The sequence below is a fragment of the Girardinichthys multiradiatus genome, chromosome 6, assembly GCF_021462225.1.
Source record: "Girardinichthys multiradiatus isolate DD_20200921_A chromosome 6, DD_fGirMul_XY1, whole genome shotgun sequence".
Taxonomy (NCBI): Eukaryota; Metazoa; Chordata; class Actinopteri; order Cyprinodontiformes; family Goodeidae; genus Girardinichthys; species Girardinichthys multiradiatus.
In genome coordinates this window covers 34,808,229-34,832,067 of record NC_061799.1, presented here as the reverse complement: position 1 = coordinate 34,832,067, position 23,839 = coordinate 34,808,229, and the positions used below count along the sequence as shown (strand labels likewise).

The following is a 23,839-nucleotide window of genomic DNA, read 5'->3' as shown; positions in this document are numbered from 1 at the left end:
TGGCATTGGCATGAGTGACCAAAGGTTTGGCTATAGCAGCCCGGCCGTGTATATTGACCCTGTGGAGCTCCTGACGGACAGTTCTGGTGGAAACAGGAGAGTTGAGGTGCACATTTAATTCTCCCGTGATTTGGGCAGCTGTGGTTTTATGTTTTTTGGATACAATCCAGGTTAGCACCCGAACATCCCTTTCAGACAGCTTCCTCTTGCATCCACAGTTAATCCTGTTGGATGTGGTTCGTCCTTCTTGGTGGTATGCTGACATTACCCTGGATACCGTGACTCTTGATACACCACAAAGACTTGCTGTCTTGGTCACAGATGCGCCAGCAAGATGTGCACCAACAATTTGTCCTCTTTTGAACTCTGGTATGTCACCCATAATGTTGTGTGCATTTCAATATTTTGAGCAAAACTGTGCTCTTACCCTGCTAATTGAACCTTCACACTCTGCTCTTACTGGTGCAATGTGCAATCAATGAAGACTGGCTACCAGGCTGGTCCAACTTAGCCATGAAACCTCCCACACTAAAATGACAGGTGTTTCAATTTCATTGTCCAACCCCTGTATATGCCCCACCGTACTTGTCACATTCGCAGCTCCTCCGTACAATTCCACATCAAATCTTGTTGTCCCTTAGATTTACCAGTAAATGGGAGCCGCAGATATACGTTATTATAAGTATCCTTAAAGATGTCGCCACTCCCAGATACATCATCAGTCTGTATGAAAATAAACAAATGTTTTTCTTTACGACCTTTGGTTTAAAAATGTCCGTAGGCAAGTGAAGGCACCACATAGGTATCCGCTGAGAGAACTTAACCAATGAGAACGCATCTCATTGGTCACGTGACAACCAGACGAGTAAACTACGATTGACTTCAGAGTTGCCGAGAGTCTGCTACTTGTCGATGAACAGTTAGTTTTCGCGAACAACATTCTGCTTTGTGAGGATTTATTTTTTGTTCCGAGATTTTCATTACTTTTACGACGATTTAAGGCATTATTCTGATACTTTTCTGACTACTATGCTTCTAAACTGCCAAGCAGGTGAGTTTTAAAAGGGCAGTTTGACTGTGCCAGCAAAGCAGTTTCTGACCCGGTCGGGCTGTTTTTACAGGGGTGGGCAGCATCACATTAATCGGTATAAAAATAGAAAAGCTGAGGTCTTATTATTTGGAAGCTAGTTGTGGTTGCTATTTTTGGCTAATGTATGTGTTGCTGGTTATTTCAGTGTGTAATATCTTGGTTTTTTTTGTTTAAAATGGTGAATGCGTATGATTATAAATGTAACGTCAGTTATGTTAGCTTATAGCTAAATATTTTCTAACGGTTGGATTTACTAAATGTAGGAGCTGTTAGAACACTGGAGAAAACAATCAAAGATATAAAACAGATGTGAGAGAATGTTAATACTTTATTAATAAAGTAGCCTTTACATAGAAATAAATGATATAGTAGCTGCTTTACTACACATTTGTGTAATGTATTTAAAACTAAAGTTGTACATCTGCAGTATAAAAACACATTTTTACAGATACAGGGCCAGTCCAAGGTTTTATACGGCCCGAAGCAGAATTAAGTTTGAAAGCGCTCTTGCTGTTAAGACCCGCCAGCACTACACAGCACTGTTCTAAATTGTTTGCACGATAAACCTCCATTGTTAGGGCTTTGGTAAACAAATATATATATATATATATATATATATATATATATTGCTGTATAAACAATAACAATAAGAGGTTGTGAATGGAATACACTAACTTGTTGAAACATAAAGGAAAAACATATTGGCGTTGGGCGAAGATGGGTGGGTGATATGGATTTAAAAGATTATCGCGTTATTTTTTGGTATTTATTGCAATAACGGAAAAAGTGATTGTAAAAGTATTTAAAAATCCACTACAGTCTTTTGTGACAATGGATTGTAAGGCTGTGACTGCAGTCAACGTCTTACACATTATTGAATAGGCTACTTCAGGACACCAGTGACATCAAGTAGTGCCATTTTATTATTTTCACAAAAAAAAATTACTTAATTTAATCTCATTTTAAAATATATTTATTGTTATTGCTGTTCTGATGGTGCAGTTGGTAGCACTGTTGCCTTGCAGCAAGAAGGTCCTGGGTTCGATTCCTGGCCGGGGGTCTTTCTGAATGGAGTTTGCACGTGTGGGTTCTCACCGGGTACTCTGGCTTCCTCCCACAGTCCAAAGACATGCCTGTTAGGTTAATTGGTCATTCTAAATTGCCCTTAGGTGTATGAATGAGTGTGTGCATGGTTGTGTGTGCTGCCCTGCAACAGACTGGCGACCTGTCCAGGGTGTACCCCGCCTCTCGCCCGTAGACTGCTGGAGATAGGCACCAGTTTCCCCACGACCCACTATGGAATAAGCGGTAGAAGATGACTGACTGACTGACAATTATAAGCATCATCATGTAGAGTTTATCGTTATCACGGTAAATCCATATTTCTGTGGGAATACAAAAAACTCATCATAATGCCCATCCCTAGTGACACATGTATCTATAAGTTATAACAACCTCTACTGGAGGTGTCTGGCTTCTGACTACATATCCTTGACACGGACTGAGTGAGCCTTTTGTTATTTATTTTCTACTTCCAAGGTTCACCAATTCTGAAATTAAAGCTACTCTCGACTGAAGTAATTCATTTGTTCTGTTTTGGCATATTTCAACATTACTTATCCAATGTGTGTTACTGTGAACTGACAACTAAAATTATGTACCACGCAATGGTATTCCAAATGAGTTTAACTCAATGAAATGTATCCGTCCAGAGTTGGCACACTCAGCTTGCAGTTTAAATTCACAGGGAGGAGAGCCCTGCTCTGCACAGCCGGCAGTCAGCTTGCTTCTAGAGAACGGAAACGGTAATCTCTCCACAACTTCCTGTCAGGCATTGCATATAAGGTGTTCTGTTTGTGGTAACAGGTTTTTATTCGACTTATTGTTGCAGCCTATCCTAGAACACACTTGGACACACTTAGTGAAACATGGTGGTGACAGTTTCTTACTGTGGGCCTGCCTGCCTGTCAGCAGGGACAGGCACAGTGGTTAGAGTTGCTGAGAAGATGGATGGAGTTAAATACATGCCGATCTTTGAAGAAAACCTGTTAGAGGTTGCAAATGACTTGGGACTGGGATGGCGTTTCCCCTTCCAATAGTACAATGACTTTAAACATACAGCCCAATAAACCGTTTAATAGTTTAGATCAAAGGATATGGTAAGACTCAGAAGTTCCTGTTCACAGACATTCTCCAAGATGTCTATCTCTAGTTTTGCAAAGCTAGTAGAGATACAGCTTTATAACCAAAATTGTAACTGGACTAAAAATGTTGACAATCCTGTATTCATTCTTTTCTTTTACTTTACAATTACATCCAACTCTCGATTACTTGTTGAGATTTGTTTGCAAACATTCACATTGTGCATTAAATGTGATCCTAGCTTAGACACAAGCTGTAGAAATGATTTTATTGTTAGCATTAAATTATGACTGTTTACAAAACAACAACTATCAAATTCTGAAGCTTTTGTATAGATTTGTATAATTTGAAATGAGACATCAGGCAATTCCTGAATTTGAAATTCAACCCTAGAAATGTCCAAACGAATTTACAAGTCTGTTCATGTTCAACACACACGACGACAAATTGGAAGTTGTGTACATTTGTACTGAACATTTAGGGGCTCCTTGCTGGTCTGGGGCCACTAAGCACCGACCTAGTTCACTCAGGCCAGCTTTAAATGTACATCATCATATACTTGTACATCAGCTCCTTTTTTACCCATTGTGCTTTCTCTTTCAGCCGTCCAGGGACGAGGGCAGTGTGGTGAGTTCAGGGGCTAGCTGGCCAACTGTACCACCTGCAAAGGGTGGCGGCTGCCCGGGCTGCTGGGATGCTACGGAAGAGCAGCAGCAGCAGCAGCACCAGCACCAGCAGTATTGGTGGAGGCACTGGGACAAAACATGTCCAGGAGCTTCCACGGCCTGCCTTCCAACCACAAGAATCTCTGTCGCCCAGATCCACCAAGACCTTGACTATGGGCCGGAGCACCAAGAACCCCAACCCTCTTAGTACCATGGGGCTTCCATCCCGCCTCATGGGGGCCCCAGGTGTGGATGCTGAGTATGTTTTGCAGCTGGTGAATGATGTAAGGTGGTTTGCTGATGTGCTTCTGAACCTAAAGGATGCTTTCCAACATAAAGGTGAGTTCTGATTGGGTTTGAACATGGTTGGGTTTGTTTAGATATGATGTCTCTCTTGGCAGCTGTTTTGGGAAACTAGTAAGAGTAAAGTTTATTCTTTTTTAGTTGCCTGCTTTTGTTTTGGATGGGATGTCTTGGGTAATTTATTCTGCAAACTAGTCATGTAACAGTGAGATTCTAATAGTAGGAAAACCTTGGATAATATGATCTAATTGTTTTTATTTTCAACAAAAAAGCAACAATTTGTTTTACTGCTACTAAAATAATATAACAATAATCGGTATGTTTGAAAATTCCTTTCACAAACTGGTCATAATAGTTTACCTAAAGTTTGGCCCAGTCCATTTGACAGAACTGGTGCAACTGAATCAGGTTTTTATGCCGCCTTGCTCTCACGCACCTTTTCAGCTCTGCTCACTGGTTTTCAATGGGATTGAGATCAAGATTTTGTAATGGCCTCTCAAAAATGTCAGTTTTGTTATCTTTAAGGAACTTTTAACTAATTTGGCTGTATGCTTAGTATCATTGCCAGTTTGGAAGACCCATTTGTGAACCAACTTAAACTTTCTGGCTGATGTCTTGAGATTTTACTTTAATAGTGCCACTAACTAATCATGATGTTGTCTAGTTTGTGAAGTGCACAAATCCCTCTTGGAGCAAAAAAGGCCTGCAACGCGAAGCTGTCACCCGCATAATTTACGTTTAATTTTTTTAGATATTGACCCAAGGAAGCAGTGTGTTACAGCTGGTGTCTTAAAATACATCCAAAGGTGTGCCCACAGGTAACATTTAAATTCGGGATGCACAATATGCCTGCATTAACATCGGCATTGCTCGATGTTAGTCATTTTTTAACATAAGTAAAACTGGACCGATATTAATAACCGATGTTTATTTCCATGTTGTTCCTGTTTGTGCATGTTTCTGGAGGGGGGTGGGGTTGGCCATGTGGTATTTGTTTGGTCATGTGAAGGATTGTGGGGTGTTTACCTGAAGCGGCTGTGTGGTCATTACTTCATGGTGTCAAAAGTGGAAAAATATAGAAATAAAGAAATATGTATAATATGTATAGTATTGGCTATGGGCCATAACAGCAACATTAACATCGGTTATCGATATCAGGCCAAATCTTCATATCGGTGCGTTCTTTATTTAAATATTGTAAACTACCCTATCAGAAGCGTAGAATACAATCAAATAACCTTCTGGGCTTTCAGAAATTGTTCAACGGCATAGGAAATTAAAAGTTCTCTCTCATTATCACGGCTGTCATGTTACCTTAGTTTGGCCAGTTGCCCCAAAGAAAACACAAATCCCAGTGTTTTCCCAGAGTTACCACTTTCTAAGCAGAGTTGAAATTGTCCAAATCAATGGCAGCAATCAAATTTGCCAGGATCTATCCTGTGAAGACTCAGGCTTCACTATTAACAGTCTGAGGCTCTTTGTCATCAACTCCACTCACCCACGCATTAATACATGCACACAAATGCACAAAAGAGGTAGACAGTAGATCTCAGACAGGTAACGCACTTCTGTTTCTTTACCTGCTCGTCGATGGTTTGAATTTTTGTTTGCAGACTCATACAAACATTCCACCCACACATGAACATTATGGTACACAGTTGTATAAACACTGCCAGCGGGTGCCTGCAAATCGTACAGAGGAAAGGAATGTCTTCTTTCACTATGAGTCAATCTCTGTATATCTGCACATTGCTCTTAAAAAAAACAAAAGTTGTCTTAGCGCTAAAGCGAAATTATGAAAAGGATTTATTTCGATCTAATTTACATTTTTTATGAGTTGGGTAATTTTTATTTAATAAGGAATGTTCCACTAATTGCCGCTTATGCCATTGCTCCGCAAGCTGCATACCCAGTGAAACACACGTTCAGGGTCCTACTGTATATCTGGCAGCGGGGGTGAGTTGTTTAGTCATTCCTCTTGCTGGAGGAGTGAGGCCTCTGTGTGAGAGCATTGGCTTCTGTTGTCCTGAGTGTTACTCTGAGCCGTCATGAAAACATTTGGGGTATTTGCCTATCAGTTAACAACGCCCCCCCCCTACTGAGCAGGTGGGTGAAATCATACCACATGACCCCAAACTGTCATTTAGACCAGTGCTTTTCTTTAATGTTGTTTTCATTTTTAGACATTGTACAAAAGAAACGTTTTGGGTAACCTTTGCATGATGCTACTGCAATGGTGTAAACCACATCCTCTAAGCTTGTGTAATCATTTTTTGTGTTTTCTGCTATGTGGTATCAAAAAAATGGGTGAAGTGCATCAAAGAAAATAAACTTTTTGATCAGTAATTAAATAACATGAGTAAACTCTATTAATCCTGCCACCAGAAAGCAAACTATCTGATTTAAAGACAGATAAGTCTGCAGATGAAACATAATTACATTAATGAATTATGTGTGCATTCCTGAGTCCCAGTGTAGTGTACACTGGGTGTAGTTAGTGGTCTGTCTGGCTCCTGTTTCCTGCTAGTGGAGCATTACTGGCGGGTGTCTTCATCTCTTAAAACAGACACCTGTCATCACCTTTGTATGTTTTTAAAACAGGGTTACTGAGTTCATATGATCTTGCTGCTCAAACATGGAGGTTGTCATGTATTATCACAGAACTAGATAACCTTAATGTCTATGGTATTAAGGCTTTGCCCAGATGATAATAAGCACGTTTTTAATTTACAATGTGATGGCACCATGGGAGATTTGCTAATCTCAGTTTTTCTCAGGATGTCGACAATCTTCGTTTGTGTGTTCATGTTTTTTCATTCCAAGCAGTTCTAGGACTTGTGGCTTTTTTCTGGGGGAGTCAGGAAGGTTTCTAAGCCTGGACAAAGTAACACTCGAGGGTCTGTTTTAAATCGGCATAGTGTAATCGCTAAGGTGTAAACAAATGAGATGAAGAACAGACACTGTGAAAGGACTCGGCTAATGTCTGTTATTTAGTTTTAACGTTTTGTTTCTACTAAATTAGTTTAACTCATTTGATTGATGGGAAACTTCACACAAAGCTTTACAAAATTCCTACTTGTACATTTCTTAAAATAAACCCATAGATTTGGGCCTTATAAAGATCAACAAAATACTCAATCGGTGTTTTTTTTTATAGCAAAGCTGATTTCCCTGCAGCCCTCAATCTCACTTTGTCAGAGATTTGGTGTTGTGAGTAGCAGCACGTCTCCTCTGATGTTTGCTTCAAGTATCAAACCACCTTTACAGCACCAGCTCCTTCTCTGTGGTTAATGACTGTTGCAGAAACAAGGTAGAGAGAGACGTGGTGAGGTTAGCAAAACACATGACATCACAGCTGCTTTGTTATTTCATGCTTTCAAAGGTTTGTCACTGGAGTACTGTGTGAAATTAAAATTGTTTTGAGACCCTGCAGGATTTTATTTCAGATTTTAGACACCCTGTGTTTCACTTTGCTCTCTGTTTCTGAAGTAACGTTGAAGTTTTGCTTGGAAGATGCTTGTTTTGTCTCCCTGAGCTCCTGCTAGTTTTTAGCTGGGGGCAACTGAAGAGGAGTCATCTTTTGGCTGATGGAAAACTACAGGAAGATTCGTTGGTAACTATAAGCTTATGCTAACTGGACTCATGCCACTCTCAACCACAGCTTTGGACTTGCGGTTTTCTCAAAGATCTGATTGTGATGTTGGCTTTCCCTGTCTTATGTAACTGCCCCACTGGGGCAAGTTTAATGAGTTTTGACTAAGTAGACAAATGCTACACTTGTGCTGCAGTTGTCCCAAAATGTAGTGAAAAGAAAAGGATACATGGTTTTCTAAAACGTGCAGCATTTGTTTCTAACTCTTCTGTAATAAAATCCAGTACAATCAACTGCCTACAGAATTCACCTAATTAGTAGCTGAAACCCGCTAGCATGTAATTGATTTTCAGAGTAAATCAAGCTGTTCTGTGAAGGCTTTAGAGGTCTGTTGCATAACATTAGTGAACAAACAGCATAAAAGTTGTGGAGAAGAAGCAGGGTTAGGTTAAAAACGGACCACCTGCAGACCTACTGAGATATGTCCATTTATCTAAACTGACAAGCCAAGCATGGAGACCATCAACGAGAGATTAGCTGCAGAGATCCACAGCTCAGGTGGAAGAATGTGCAGACAGTACAACAATTAGTTGTGAATTTACGTAGATCGGCCTGAAAACTGGTAGGAAGAAGGCCACCGTTTAAAGAACATATGAGAACATCTGGTTGAAGGTGCTCTGCTGAGACTGTTTGGCCTGCATGCATATACGGGGAAAACTATCATTCCATGGTCACCCTGAACATACCCTTGCCACTGTGAGACATAGTGTTGGCAGCATCATACTGTGGGGATGCTTTTCTTCAGCATTGTTCAGAGTTGATGGGAAGAGTTAAGGACAGGGCAATACTGGAAGGAAAACTGTGAGAGACTGCAAAAGGCGTGTATAATTTCTCTTCCGCTTCATAATCACGCCGACGTTGTGTCAGTCTATCACATAAAGTCTAGGGTCACACAATCAGGACAATATGTGTAAGTGCAATACTACAGTGAGCGCCCACGGATGTCACACCACAGTGCAACCTAGATGCATTCTAGGGTTTTGGTGGCTACCTGGTGGGTATGCTAAAACACTGAATGTTGTCGGCATTATAGTGATTGTGGAGAGAAATTTTTAAGAGGACAGAGTTGTGCTCATGTGTATCATGATGGGCTTTTAAAAGATGCTAAGGCATTTAATCAGAAAAAGAGACTTTTAAACTCGCAGACCTATGATCCCACTTAGATCCCATATTTCCCGATAGGTTTTGTTGACATTTTTCAGATTTTAGTGTTTTTCTGCAAACTCGTATACAAAAAATGTAATACTTTAATTTGTTCTCTTCTCTGTAGTTACACCGCACATGAGGACTTGAAAAAGGTAAACTAATTAAAGAAAGAAAGACAAAAACTAATGGACTATTTCTATGTACAGGGGTTGGACAATGAAAGTGAAACACCTGGTTTTAGACCACAATAATTTATTAGTATGGTGTAGGGCCTCCTTTTGCGGCCAATACAGCGTCAATTCGTCTTGGGAATGACATATACAAGTCCTGCACAGTGGTCAGAGGGATTTTAAGCCATTCTTCTTGCAGGATAGTGGCCAGGTCACTACGTGATACTGGTGGAGGAAAACGTTTCCTGACTCGCTCCTCCAAAACACCCCAAAGTGGCTCAATAATATTTAGATCTGGTGACTGTGCAGGCCATGGGAGATGTTCAATTTCACTTTCATGTTCATCAAACCAATCTTTCACCAGTCTTGCTGTGTGTATTGGTGCATTGTCATCCTGATACACGGCACCGCCTTCAGGATACAATGTTTGAACTATTGGATGCACATGGTCCTCAAGAATGGTTCGGTAGTCCTTGGCAGTGACGCGCCCATCTAGCACAAGTATTGGGCCAAGGGAATGCCATGATATGGCAGCCCAAACCATCACTGATCCACCCCCATGCTTCACTATGGGCATGCAACAGTCTGGGTGGTACGCTTCTTTGGGGCTTCTCCACACCGTAACTCTCCCGGATGTGGGGAAAACCGTAAAGGTGGACTCATCAGAGAACAATACATGTTTCACATTGTCCACAGCCCAAGATTTGCGCTCCTTGCACCATTGAAACCGACGTTTGGCATTGGCATGAGTGACCAAAGGTTTGGCTATAGCAGCCCGGCCGTGTATATTGACCCTGTGGAGCTCCCGACGGACAGTTCTGGTGGAAACAGGAGAGTTGAGGTGCACATTTAATTCTGCCGTGATTTGGGCAGCCGTGGTTTTATGTTTTTTGGATACAATCCGGGTTAGCACCCGAACATCCCTTTCAGACAGCTTCCTCTTGCATCCACAGTTAATCCTGTTGGATGTGGTTCGTCCTTCTTGGTGGTATGCTGACATTACCCTGGATACCGTGGCTCTTGATACATCACAAAGACTTGCTGTCTTGGTCACAGATGCGCCAGCAAGACATGCACCAACAATTTGTCCTCTTTTGAACTCTGGTATGTCACCATAATGTTGTGTGCATTTCAATATTTTGAGCAAAACTGTGCTCTTACCCTGCTAATTGAACCTTCACACTCTGCTCTTACTGGTGCAATGTGCAATCAATGACTGGCTACCAGGCTGGTCCAATTTAGCCATGAAACCTCCCACACTAAAATGACAGGTGTTTCAATTTCACTGTCCAACCCCTGTACATTAGTTGGTCGGATTTGAAAGTTAGTGGGCTTTTAAAACCCCTCCAAGATATAAGATGGCAAAAGCAAAGCACAGGGCAACCATTTTGCAAAGGAATCTCATTTCCTCACCATCGCACTGAAGCACGATAGTGATGGGAATCTGGCAAGCTGGCATGGGAGGCTTTATGGCTAGTGCTGGTGGAACTATCGAGAAACCTCAGCACTTATAAATCTTACGTGTAACTACCAATGAACAAATTTACTGCGGCATGACATCACAAATCACTCCCTGCTGCTGAATATTTTGATAACGATTTTGATTAAGCTTATCCCTCTAATCTCTGTAGGCACCTAAACCATTGAAAGTAAACATCAGGTGTGGGCATTAAGGGAAGTTAGAGTCCATCCAACTGACCAAATATATTTTCAATGTGCAGAGCCTAAATGCTTGACACTTTGTTGTTTATAGTGTAACAGTTTGTGAAAAGGTACAATTAGTTTTACTAGGGACTGTAAACAGTAACAGGCCCACTGACACACCCTGATTAATAAACCTTAGTTATGCTTTAAATGATCAAGATGGTACAGAAATTGATCAACCAGGATCTTTAGATTAAAAAATTAAGAGCAACATAACTTCAGCTTGCACCTTGTAAAAAAAAGCAGCATCTAGTTATGCATCAAACCATATTTAGGAATGCATTTTTTATAAATTATTGAAGTTAAATGTTTTATTGGGATAATTCCCACAATGTCTGGGTTAACAAGAATTTAAAAGTCATGAAGCAAGAGCAGTAATTGCACAGTGCTGTAGGGCTTGTATTAAAAAGGGATGGAAGGGAAAACGCTGAAAATGCTTCATTCACAAGTTTTCATTTAAGGTTTGCATTCATTTGAATAAGACAGCTCTGTCAGTGGCTTACATCAGCATGAAAAAAGGGTCGTCTACAACACGCAGAACTGCTCTCCCTTTCCCATCACCCCACTCTCCTGCATACTCCACATTCTTCTTAAACAAATGTTCACTTGTAGTCTTCAATACGCTAATCATAGGTATGAGCCACGTTTACTCAAAAATAAGTGTACTTTATAATTGTGTCAGAATCGGAAATTGAAAATGTGTTATTTACAACCTTAAACTCGTGGAAAATGGGAAGAAAACTTCCTTGTGTTGAAATAATCCAAAAGAAAACAAAAACACCTGCAGGGCTCGAAACAGGACAAACGTGAGTGAGGTGTATTCAAGAGAAAAGCACAACTCAGAGAAAACAAAATAGTCTTCAGGCTTGTTTAAAAAGCAGTAAGTCCTGTGATGCTTTTGCTATTTTATTTTGGTGCCCTCAAAAAAATAAAAATAACAGTGAAATGTAGTCCCAAAAGGTAATTTTCCAAGAAGAGCTTTGGTTTGCCTTCTATAGAGCCCAAAAATTGGAGGAATGTGTTTTGAGAAATGTGTGGCGTGGATTATGGAAAGCCTATAGACCGCCGCTGCTGAGTGGGCAGAGGTTTTAACTTTAAACTGCTCCTTTTTTTACAAGGAAAGAGCCATCAGAATCCTACCTTACATTATATTAATTTCATATTTGTCTTTACATGTCAAGGTTGTTAAACCACCACTGACACATTTTCATTTGGGGGTAGAACAAACATTTCACTGCATAACTGCCTGAAGTGAAAGGCAGGGTTAGTGTCCAACATTATAGCATAAAATTAACATATTTAAAGGGCTTTTTTTATTTTATGGGGAGTTAAAGTTGCCTGTCGGAATATTCATTTATTTGTTGGTTAGTTTTTTTCTCCTTTCTGCCGTAAAAAATAAATGTTGCTGTCAGTTATGTAACTAGTGAAAAAATGGGAATTAAAACGATTCTACCACGTAAGCTTATAGTGGACTTTCCTGCAGTGTTGGCAGTTATATTCTGTCATTCAGTCACTGTTTTAGAACATTTTTAAACCTTTCAACCAGTTTTAATTTATAGAGGCACCAGTCAATCGGCCAGAGATTGGAGTCAGACCGTTTTTAGCTGAGAGTCTCTGATTGGTCATCTGCAGGTGAAACACAGAAAATATTTTTTTTCTTATTCATCAAAAACATCTAAACAAAGAACTTCCTGTATTTCAGGCTGAGTTTGTACTTTGATGCACTGTTTTAAGGTTGATAAAAAATAATTCATAGGGACCTATGCTTTGGTGCCTAAATTGGGATCATCTGATAATCTTATAATTCTGTTTCTGTTGGATTCAGAACTACTACCAAAGAACTGCTAGAACATTTTTGGACTTTTATGTTTTATAGGTTAAAGACAAGAAACTATATCGGTCAAAATCAGAACCACCAATTCATGGAAAACTGAAACTGGTGTGAACCAGAGAATGCCTAATCAGTGCATCTATGTCTTAAAGCCTGATTTGCTGGCCGTAAAGCCATCGCTGCATATCCAGTCATATCTTATCGGTTATATCTTCTGACAAAATGTCCACCTGATCCTCCAGAAGAGACCACTTAGAGGTATTAGTTTAAACAAAAGAAAAGCTCAAATCTAACACATTATAGCTTAATGGCCTACAGCACTTACCGGATAGATGGGAGAGATTTTTTGGGCAGCAACTTTCCTGTGTGATGTTGAAGGATGTTTTTGTGCAAGCTTGTGGTGAGGGAGTGTTTCCCGCTCTAATTTATGGTTATAGACTGATGTTTGTGTAGGACACTGGTCATGGTGAGGATTGTATTAGACACTCGGGCTCCTGCTAGTGAAGGATGTTACATGCAGTGACAATGAGACAAATTTATTGAAGGACCCACGGCTTTTTAGATGTGAAGGAACCCTCTTTATGTTGTTTTCCTTCATCATGAGAGAGTGCGTATTTAACAAGATTTAGCTTGGAAGCAGGGATCACAAGCAGTGATTGCTAATGAGTGGGAGGGGCCATTGCTGACAGTAATCATGGCAAACGCCTGCTTATAGACAGGAACAGAAAATGCTTAAGGGTTTGAAGATTTTTATTTTTACCAGAAATTATTAGCACTTGGCAGTCTAAATACTCTGCCTATTGTTTTACTTTTAAGGCAACGTTGTACAGTCATATTCAATACATTAGAATATTATTGAAAAGTTGATTTGTTTAAGTGAAACACAGATTAATTAATTACACACTGATGTTTTCTAGCCTTTGTTTCTGGTCATTATGATATTCGGTTTACATCTATTGAAAACATGACATGTAATTTCTAAGACGATTAGAATATTACAGCAGACCAATAAAACATAATTTTTAATACAGAAATGTGGACCTAATGTTTATTACCTGCTTAATATAATTTCGAAAGGAACTTTTAATCTGACAAACAAGCCTCATCGGAACACATATTCCAATTTGTTGAATATGACTGTAAATTGGAATTTTGCATTAAATCTGTCTTAATTCAATTGTGGATGACCCTTCATACCTTCATTTGGGGGTATTTTCTTATTATGCCTGTCTAAAAACCCTTAAAACTCGGGATACACTTTAAAGCACAGACCTCACAGAGAGAGCTCAGTCATATTTAGAAGCAGGTAGCTGTTCAGAGACTGCTGTTTATACCCTGTGTGATGCTCTCTCTCCAAACAAGGTATGGGATCGATTGTGAACCACCCAGCGATGCGACGTGTGTTTGGACAAAGTGGGACATTAGTGTTGGGAGATGGAATCCTTGCCAAACATTTCCACCTGTTGCAGGCAGCCCAGAAATGCAAGAAGGATGGGTGTCATCATTGTTTTTCCTCCATGTTGGTTGTGAGGGAAGTGATTCGTGGATAATCTGAGTTTACCTTTTTTGTAGTTCATCGATAAAAAGACAAAAAAGTGATCGTTTCCATTTAGAAGGGGTGTTATGATGCAATAATAAGCTAAGTAATAACAGAGAGTGGTGTGTCACTAGTTTGGAATTTGGTACACAGTGATAACACGTGATAAAAAATGAAATCATCTGGTGGTTCAGGTGGCAGTTTGTCACCCCTTTTCTCTCTGAAAAACAGGAGGAGGAGGGAGAAAAATGCCTCCTTGGTCTTTCAGTAAAGACCTGGGGCTGTTTCCCAAGCAGCGCCGTGTCAGTAGAGCTGCCAGGGCTTGTTTCATGTTGAGCAGATCGCGTGTCCAGGCTGGCCAGTTGATTGCCTGCTGTTATCAGTGGGGGGAGCAGAGGCTGTAACCTCTGTTAGGCTGCCTGGAGATTTGGATTAGATCGGTCCTTCCCTGCACCAGACTCAAAGGGAGCTTCGTCAGACACAATGGGACTCCCACACACAGTAATTAAATAGGCAATAAAAATTTCAAAGGCACATGGTTGAGATGGTATATGGTATTTAATTTATGTCAGAAGTAAGATGTGTGTTTTTGCAATAACATGTCATGATGTGAGAGTTTGACAGAGTTTGTGGATACAAACTGATAGCAACAGGGAGGATTGTTCTTCATGACTGGTTTGAGAAGTTTCTGTTGATCTTGGAAGATTTTGTTTTCCTAAAAACTGTTGACTAGTGCAGTTATTTTGATCTGCATGGTTAAAAGCTTCTAATTGTTCAGGCTTGCCAATAAATCATGTGTTTGCGGAGTTTCAGACAGAATGTAAATGCTGATTCCATCTTAGTCTGTTTTTAATTTTGTTGCCTAGAGCCTCTTTCTTAGATTGTAAAAAGTTAATAGTTTTTCCTCAATTTGTGGTTAATTAGTTGGGCTGACTGCTTCTTTAATTTATGTACTTAAAGGTATGGGTAAAAATAGCTAACATCTTAAGTTCATTTTCTATTTTTGCCAAATGCAACTTTGTTTTTTATCATTCATTTTTAATAGTTTGCTTTTATATGTTATTCTACTGATGTCATTCTATTGATGGAGCAAGTAAACTCCATTACTTCTTCCTCTTTGGAGTTTTGTTGTATTGGACTGTGAAGCAATAACAAAAGTAAAAGGAAATGGAGTTTAAACGAAAATTCAACATGGAAGACTCACCATCCCGTCTCCTCCAATCACTCCTCACTGGCTGCTCCAATCAACGGCAGGTCCACTCTCCTCCTCAGCCAATCATCTCCCAGGGCATCACTTTTAAAGACCCTCTGCATGGAAAACACCGCTCTTCTGCTGAGCTTCAACCCTCCTCCACCCCTTCTCCACCATAGGCTCCCAACTCCTTCCATACCAAGGCCTACACCAGGATCGGATCCCAGGGGGGGAAGACGTACCTAATCATAATCATAAGATGTTTATTCAAACCTACTTCATCCTCAGCATTCACGTCTTCCTCAGGGGTCAGTGCGCCAAAGAAATAATCTTTCATTAATAAATTCTTTAACAGTCTTCTTGTTGTTTCTCCGTTATGTGAGTCTTTCCAGGTTAAAATATCCATTAAACAAATTTATGTTCTTTCTATAAACTGATGCACGTTTTCACATTTTGTCAGGTAAAATCAGAAGAGCCTGGTGTGCAGTCCATGGAAAGTAAAAGATAGTTTTTCATTATTTTTTGCAAATAGAAATCTGAAATGTTAGGCAGTCATGTGTGTGGAACCCCATTTAATCAGTGGTTTATTGAATTACCTTTTGCTGCAATTATAACTACAGGTTGGTTTTTTGGTTACAGTATGTCTCTGTCACCTTCTTGTGACTAAACATTTTCCTCAATTCTTTTTTGCAAAATAGTTGAAGCTTAGTTGGACAGGATGACGAGTATCTGAACATCTCTTTTCAAGCATTGACACAGATGCCCAACTGGGTTTGGTTATGGACTTTGAATGGGCCATTTATGAACATGTTTTGAGCTGAGCTAACACTACCCAGTATGAGTAAGACACGTTGTTGTGATAATTAACTCACATTCCCTGGACGACTTCCTTTATTTTCCTTCATCACAATGTTCCCACCACTTTGTGGTATTTAGTGTCTTAGGGCCCATCAAAATGGGCAAACGTCTTGATATGCAAACCATGAATGCATGGCAGATTCAATATAATAGCCTACCAAATATTTCATCCAAGCAGTCCTTTGCTCTTCAGTATTGCACATATGAATGTTGCAATTTAATATATTGTGCAAACCCTTGCGTTGTAGTTCTGGCTGTATATTTAAGGTCATCTTCCTGCTGGGAGGTAAATTCCAACTTAAGCCACAAACATTTTGCAGCATCTATAAGTTTTTCTTTTCTATGATTGACCTGTATTTAGTTCCAACCAACTTCCTGTCCACTCCCATCAGTTTTCCGGACCCTGCTAAAGGATACCATATCCACAGCATGATACTACCGCCACCATTTTTCACAGTGGGGATGGTGTTTTCACAGTGATGCGCAGTGTTAGTTTTACCCACTAATAGGATTTTGCATGTAGGCCAGAAATTTTCACTATAATCCAATCTGACCAGAGCAACTTCTTCCACATGTTCTCTGTGTCCCCTACATGGCTTGAGACTGACTTTGAATGATGCTTTATTAGCATTATTTCTACCTCTAGAATTGCATGCCACACTATTCAGATTTTTATTTGGAAATCTTTTCAAAATCATGTATTATTTTCTTTAAACTTCAGAATTATAAACCCTCTTGTGTATGTCTGTGACATAAAATCACAATAAGATTCATTCTTTGAAGATTGTTGCACCGTGATAAAACGTGGAAAAGCTAAAAAGGCCATTTATACTTTTTCAAGGCACTGTAAATGTTGTAAATGTTAAGTATTTATTTTTGATGCGTCCATGTCTTAGTTAAACAAACATTAAAAACGGTAAATGATTTCTTGCTCTTGTAGCAGATGAATGGTTAAGATCCATCATGAAACGTGGCTCCAACTCTGGTGCTCCCTTCTACAAAAGCAGCATCCAGATGTGGGCAGTGCTGCTGTTGGAAGAGGGTCTTCCTTTAAACAATATGCCTCAGCTCTGTTATTGCTGCTAAAACAATGGACCGCCTCCCACACTAAACCAGTAAAATTTCCACTGCAGCTCTTGGATGACATATTGTAGCACATCCACTGACCACAGCCTTGGTGTGAAAAACAGACACACACACACACACACACACACACTGTACGAGCATCAGTTTGAGCCTGCATGTTGAGAAACCTTGATCACTATTTTAGACTGTGTTTCGTTTGTGTTTTGTTCTTAGTTGTTTATTTCTCAATGGTCATGCAAATGTGGATATTGTTTTATTTCTAAAACATTGTAGAAGTTGAGTTTTCAGCTCCCTGATGTCTGGTGCATATTGTTGCTATAATAGATGTCTGAGGCTTTTCTCTAATTTGTGCTATGCATGGCCTTTGTTTGCAGAAGGTCAGTGTTGGTGTGTTTACCTTTTACTGTTAGAGCTAGCTGCTGTTCCTTTGTTTCACTTCTTCACAGTGGTTAACTACTCTGCATAATGCTGCATTTGTGAGTACTGACAGCAGGTGACAGTAAACAAAGGAAAGGTGGAAAGGACTGCATTGGGTCATTTGGCTTTGTTGCCTAAACATCCCCACAGTTGTTGTTTCCTCATCATTTTACCTCCTTTGCTTCCTTAATGAATAGATTAGTCTAATTAAATTCTTGTTTGTGAATAGGAGCTGAATGATCCAAATAGCCAATCATTCTGTAATCCCATAGCAGCACCTTCAGTCAGGCACCTCTTGTTTCATGCTAAGTGCTAACTCTCAGGTGTGCATTTGATTAGGACTGGCTCTTATATGCTAATCAGTAACCCACACACATCTTTGATAGGAGAAACTTCAAAAGCTAGAGAGCTAACCACCAAAGCCTTGTTGATCACAGCTAGAAGGAGAGGGTTGAAAGGAATAAGAGGACACTTATTGAAGATCCATTATCCGTGTCTATAGGGAAGCGAACTTCAAAGTCTGTGCTGATGTGTCTCTCACTCACCGGAGGACAACTCTCTCTCACCTTTATACAAAAGAAATTGCAGCTTGATAGTTGTACGGCTTAGTTTCATATTATATATGTTTTATACCAGTGTGCTAAATGTGTGTATGTAATAAGAAAAAGCAGAAAGGGTAACACACACTGAACCTTGTAGTTTAACTCCCTGGGCAATCCTTTTAGCACTCCTATAAATTTTGTCTCTCGTCTCGCCCTGCTGCTCGCCTGGGTGGCCTTGACAAAGAGCAGATGACTTTTCTGCCCCCGCGTATTCCAAAGCAGTAAGTTAGACATGAACTTACCTCATGTCTGGTGCCAACTTCACCGCCTCTGCTGATTAAACTAAATCAAGCCTTTTCCATTTTTGCCTTGCTGTTAGCATGTGTTCATGGTGCTTAATGTGTTACTCATCTCCGCCTTTATTTTGCTCTGAAAGCTTTATTGTCATATAGAATATAAGCAACATGTACAGAGCTGAGATAGTTACACAAGTGCTCCTTTAAACAGGGGTTTTCCTTCTCGCTGCTGCATCTGGTTCTGCAAGAAAGGGATGCCTTTCATAGCAGAGGGACTGAGAATGTGATATGGTTGAAAAAGTGGAGAGAGGGCTAATCTAGACACATTTTCTACATTCTTCTTCTCCGCTGTCATCTTGTGTAACCTCAGTGGCGCTGAAAAAAAACTGCAACTATGAAGGTCTTTTACTCTATGTGCTTCTCATTCTGTATTTTTCTTCCATGACTTTATCCACAAATAGAGACATGAATCTATTTAGTTGTTACCTTGTGTACCATGTCAATTTAAAACGTTATTTACAACAAGTTCCCTTAGATTTTTTTTTACCTGTATGGTGCACAAAAGCACGATCATTTTTTAATTAATCTCCTATTTCAGTGCATGACTTTTCTAACCATAGGTGACACGAATCTACCTGCCGACAAGACAATACTTCTGTTGTAAATGATGTCAATGACAAAAGAAACATGTTACATCACCAGTAGTCGCATGCTTCTGTGTCACAACTTTCTTTCTTTCTTTCTTTCTTTCTTTCTTTCTTTCTTTCTTTCTTTCTTTCTTTCTTTCTTTCTTTCTTTCTTTCTTTCTTTCTTTCTTTCTTTCTTTCTTTCTTTCTTTCTTTCTTTCTTTCTTTCTTTCTTTCTTTCTTTCTTTCTTTCTTTCTTTCTTTCTTTCTTTCTTTCTTTCTTTCTTTCTTTCTTTCTTTCTTTCTTTCTTCCCTCCATCCATCCACATTTTGTGCCTAGAAAACAAGTTGCGTTTCACTGAAGATGATGGCAAAGCATCATAGTTGCCAAGTTACAAAGCGATTGTGAAATAAAGCGTTTGGCTTAAAACACTGGCATGTTTGTGACATTAGTGTGTGACATTAGCTCAGACTTTTGACTACTGCATTTTTTCTCTCTCTTTTGTCCCCAGACAACGTGGAGGGTCTTCAGGAGGTGGTACAGGAGCGCCTGGCAGAGCTACTCCGTGTCCTCAAGACTGTTATCGGCAAACATCGGACCCTCAACTCAGCCGACATTCTGGGAGCTGCTGGCACAGTCATCGCTAAGGTCAAAGGTGACTAGTTTTCCTCCGGCATTGCCCAACTGTGAATACGCCCAAACCCAAGTGTAATATTATCTGATTATCTTAGCATGAATCTTCTCATCGGATCAGTCATTCAACGTAAGGGTTTACGTTAGAGTAGCAGATCAGGGAAGGAATGCTTCCCTTGCCTTTGCTACAGATGTGTTAAAATATGTCTTTGGAAAATGACAATGTTTGACTGTGGAGATACGTGTCCATTTCTTGAAAGTCAGCTCCTCTGCTAGAAATTTGACCGACAGACAGCAGAGGTATTCTCATTCATGACTCAGGAGGAGTGGAGGCAGCAAGGCTGTAATTTTCATTCCTTATTTCAACATCTCCAGAGGCCTCTTTTCAGTCAAGCCTGTCTCTTTTCTTTCTTTTCCTCCTCTTGCTGAGCTGTGAGGTATTTAATTGTCTGATCACCTGTCCTGTTTCCAAAGTGTGACTTAGTTTTTAACAATGCCTGTCTGCATTCTCTAGCCTTTTTTAGATGAGCGTTGATAGTGCGCAAAATGCAAAACGTAAACAAAAGATTTCCAGCAAGTCTGAAGATCATTAGACTTTGTTTATTCTTTTTAGTTTTTTATAGTTTTGTTTATGTCCTAAAATAAATCAAATCTAAATAGTGATACTCTCCTAACTAAATATTTTCTGTTCATTAAAACTGGACATAAATATACATGCATCACGTTGAAAGAGAAGGCACGATGGTGATGCTACAGAAAGCTATAGTATGTCACCACAATTTTAAGTAAAAAAAACTACTTGCTGCAGCTTTCTTCCTCCTTTAGGGTTTAACTGTCCACTAGGGGGTGCCTTACATCAACTGACTCCTCATGTGGACAGACCCTCAAAGCTGAGCGTAACACATAAAACATGACAAAACTGACTGCAACAAAGAATTAGTAGAGGACAAACCAAAAGAAACATGAATCAGCGAAACATAACAGAGTAAAACTCAGTGGTTCAGATAATAACAAGCCTTGTGGCCCTGCCTGTGTTCAGTGTGTCATCTTCTCACCTATGTTGCTCTTTGAAACTTGGATATGACACTTGGGGAATTTATACAGCTGCGAAAGTGGCTCTTCCTTCTCCAAACACATGGTAATCTAACTAATTCCACATAAAACAATATCCACTCCAGCTATTTACCTGGTATTTAATTTTTATTTTATTTGACACTATGTGCAGGCTAACTCTTAAAAAGCCAAGGACACGCTCATTGTAATTAGCAGTGTAATGCAGATGTTTTTTTTTTTTACTGTGGATAAAGCTGCTACTGTTGCTTTTTAGTCCTTCTTTGTGTCACCTGGTGCAAATCAGACTCAGTACATTTCCACACAGTCTTTTCTTCTTGACTTCATAGAGAACTGCAGTGAGTGATGAGTGAACAAACAGCAGACAGGAGACCGAGGTACAAAGCGGACAGATCAGGAATAAAGTTGTAGAGAAGCTTAAAGCAGGATTAGGTCCTGAAACAATATCCTGAACTTTGAACATCTCACAGAGCACTGTTCAATCCAAGATCGGAAACTGAAAAGAATATGCCACAATTGAGAACCAGCCCCCAAGACATGGGTTGTCCACCTAAACTAACAGGCTCTGCAAGGAGAGTATTAATGAAAGGAGTGGCCAAAAGGCCCATGGCGACTCTGGAGGAGCTGAAGAAGTCCACATCTCAGATGAGAGAATTTGTTAATGCAATAGCTAGTGGCAAGGGGAAAGCCATTGTTTAAAGGAAGCCAGAAGAAACGTGTGGAAGAAGGTGTTCTAGTCAAATGACAGCAAATAAACACAGTGATACATGCTGGTGACAGCAGCGTCATAGGTTTACATCACTGCCCATTCATGTTTCTGATCGGCACAGTCAAAGTCTAGATTGGAATCCAAGTGAGAAACAGTGGCAAGAGTTGAAACTATGATGTCCAGAAATTGTCTTTATCCAATCTGCCAGAGTTTGAGGTACTTTCTGATGAAGAATGGGCAAAAGTTTCCATCTGTAGAGGTGCAAAGATATTCAGCGAAAGGCAGTTCTACAAAGTTTTCATCCATTGGGGCTCAATCCAAATTCACATTACACTTTTAAGAATTGTATTTCTAAAACAACTTGGAAGAAATTTTCATTTTCCTTCAACTTCACAGGGATGCTGTACTTGAGTTGGTCTTTCACATAGATACCCCCCCCCCCCCCCCCAAATACATTGACAGTTGTGGTTGTAATGTCTGAAAATATAAAACAAAATGTCAATAGGCATGGATACTTTAAAAAAAATGTAATTTTTTCATGTCCTAGTTTACAGGTCAGACTTGAGAAAACAATAGGCTGTATACTTGAATGATGCAGTTTCCAAATTTCAGCAATGAAAAAGGAGGCAGAGGTCTGGAATCATTGTTAGAGACCCACAGGATGTCCTGTGGAAGAAGTCAGTGCAGAGCTGCATGTTAGCATTCAGGTGGTGCACAACAGGGAGGCTCGCATCGCGCCTCCTCTGTTTTGGTGGCCTTAGGAGTCTCCCCGGAATGTGGTGCCTTACTAGCCTGGCAGTCTGTGACCTCTCTATGCTTCTTCGTCAGCTGGGTATTTTTAATTAGCCATCTATTACTGACGTGGACTGAATTTACTCCTATCAAGATAAAATGGAGAAACAAAGGCTTGAAAGCACTTTGGAAATTGAAATTTCCCTGCTACGTATTCAGATTACTGCATTTTTCTGGTTCCATTTACAAAATAACAATACCATGTGGAGGAAACAAAAGGTAAGAGCTGTCACGCTTGCCTGTAGTTTTACATGTCACAGAATTCAAGCTGTGTGTTTCCTGTTACGGGGCAGACAGGAAGTACTCAGCTTAGTCGGATTTCACTGTCTTCGGTTCCTCACTGCAACTGTCCTCTTCCTGGGCATAATGCTTTCTGTGAAGAAAGCCTGGTGCACAAGTTCGCAGTCAACAAAAGCTTTTTAAAAACAGAAAGACTGCATTTTTCTGAGCATGACCAGCATGTATGATGGACCAGAGGATTATATCACTTTTAAACAAAGAAGGAGAAACCTGGGATTGTTTCTGAATATTCTTTTAATTTTCCACCTGGAGGATCATTAAAGCTTTTTTAAAACGCCACATTGAGTTGGTAGGATGACATACAGACTTTACAAATGATTTTCTTTGACTTATTTTTCTTTAGCTTTTATTTTTGAGGCTTTCTTGTCATTTTCTTTGAAGCTGTTGAACATAAGTAAATGCTTTTTGGGTCTGTTAGAAGCTAACTTCTTTAATATGGTTTTGGAGGATTATCAGAGATGCACCGATCTGAGATTTGTGTTGATTCCAATCACTCTTCATGAATGCAGCATTCATAAAGTTTAAGAAAATAACGTAGAAGCTTATAAGAGTAAAACAGAGCGACTTTACTGTAATGCATTTAGCTTCTCTTTTCTCTGCTGAAGTCTGCTCCAGGTCTGTTTGGTCCTTCACCAATTCAATGAAACGGCCCCCAGGCAGGTACTAATTACTGTCCTACGCCAGACGGCTTCTTTTTACACCCGATAAAGTTGGTCATGAAACAGACAAAACTTTAAATTACAAAACAGTGAAGGAGTGCAGCTACGGTTGTAGCAGCTTGAATGAGTAGCCGAAATGTCTCTGTAGAAAATACTGTTAAGTTATTCATACCCCTGGCAGATTTAGATTTAAATGTTTTATTTGACCATAACGTTTATTTTTGGTTAGAAAAGAGACAGGCATCTCGCAAACTATGATAAAACAAAGTTGTGTTCATTTTATTTACATTTTTGAAATGTGCATCAAGAAAATTATTTTTGTCAATAATGAATGAAAAAATAAATTTTTGTTTTATTACTTTAAACCTAAATCTACAAGGTATGAATAATTTTGGGCTTGACTATTGACCTATTGTA

The 23,839-nt window shown here is 39.7% G+C and overlaps 1 protein-coding gene across 6 annotated transcripts in view; it reads left to right on the top strand.

The window, feature by feature from the left end:
- Nucleotides 1–865: 865 nt before the first annotated feature.
- Nucleotides 866–23,839, top strand: part of LOC124869675 (rho GTPase-activating protein 29-like) — a 40,342-nt gene continuing 17,368 nt past the window's right edge. For 2 of the 6 annotated variants that reach the window (XM_047367671.1, XM_047367672.1), the window contains exons 1-3: nucleotides 866–1,051; nucleotides 3,836–4,236; nucleotides 19,770–19,913. In XM_047367671.1, the coding sequence (XP_047223627.1) occupies nucleotides 3,927–4,236; nucleotides 19,770–19,913 (454 nt within the window). In that variant the 5' untranslated portion in view covers nucleotides 866–1,051; nucleotides 3,836–3,926. Of the gene's footprint in view, nucleotides 1,052–3,835; nucleotides 4,237–19,769; nucleotides 19,914–22,397; nucleotides 22,683–22,842; nucleotides 23,053–23,839 lie in introns of those variants that run through there. The other 4 variants (XM_047367670.1, XM_047367669.1, XM_047367674.1 and 1 more) reach the window with 3 other exon arrangements.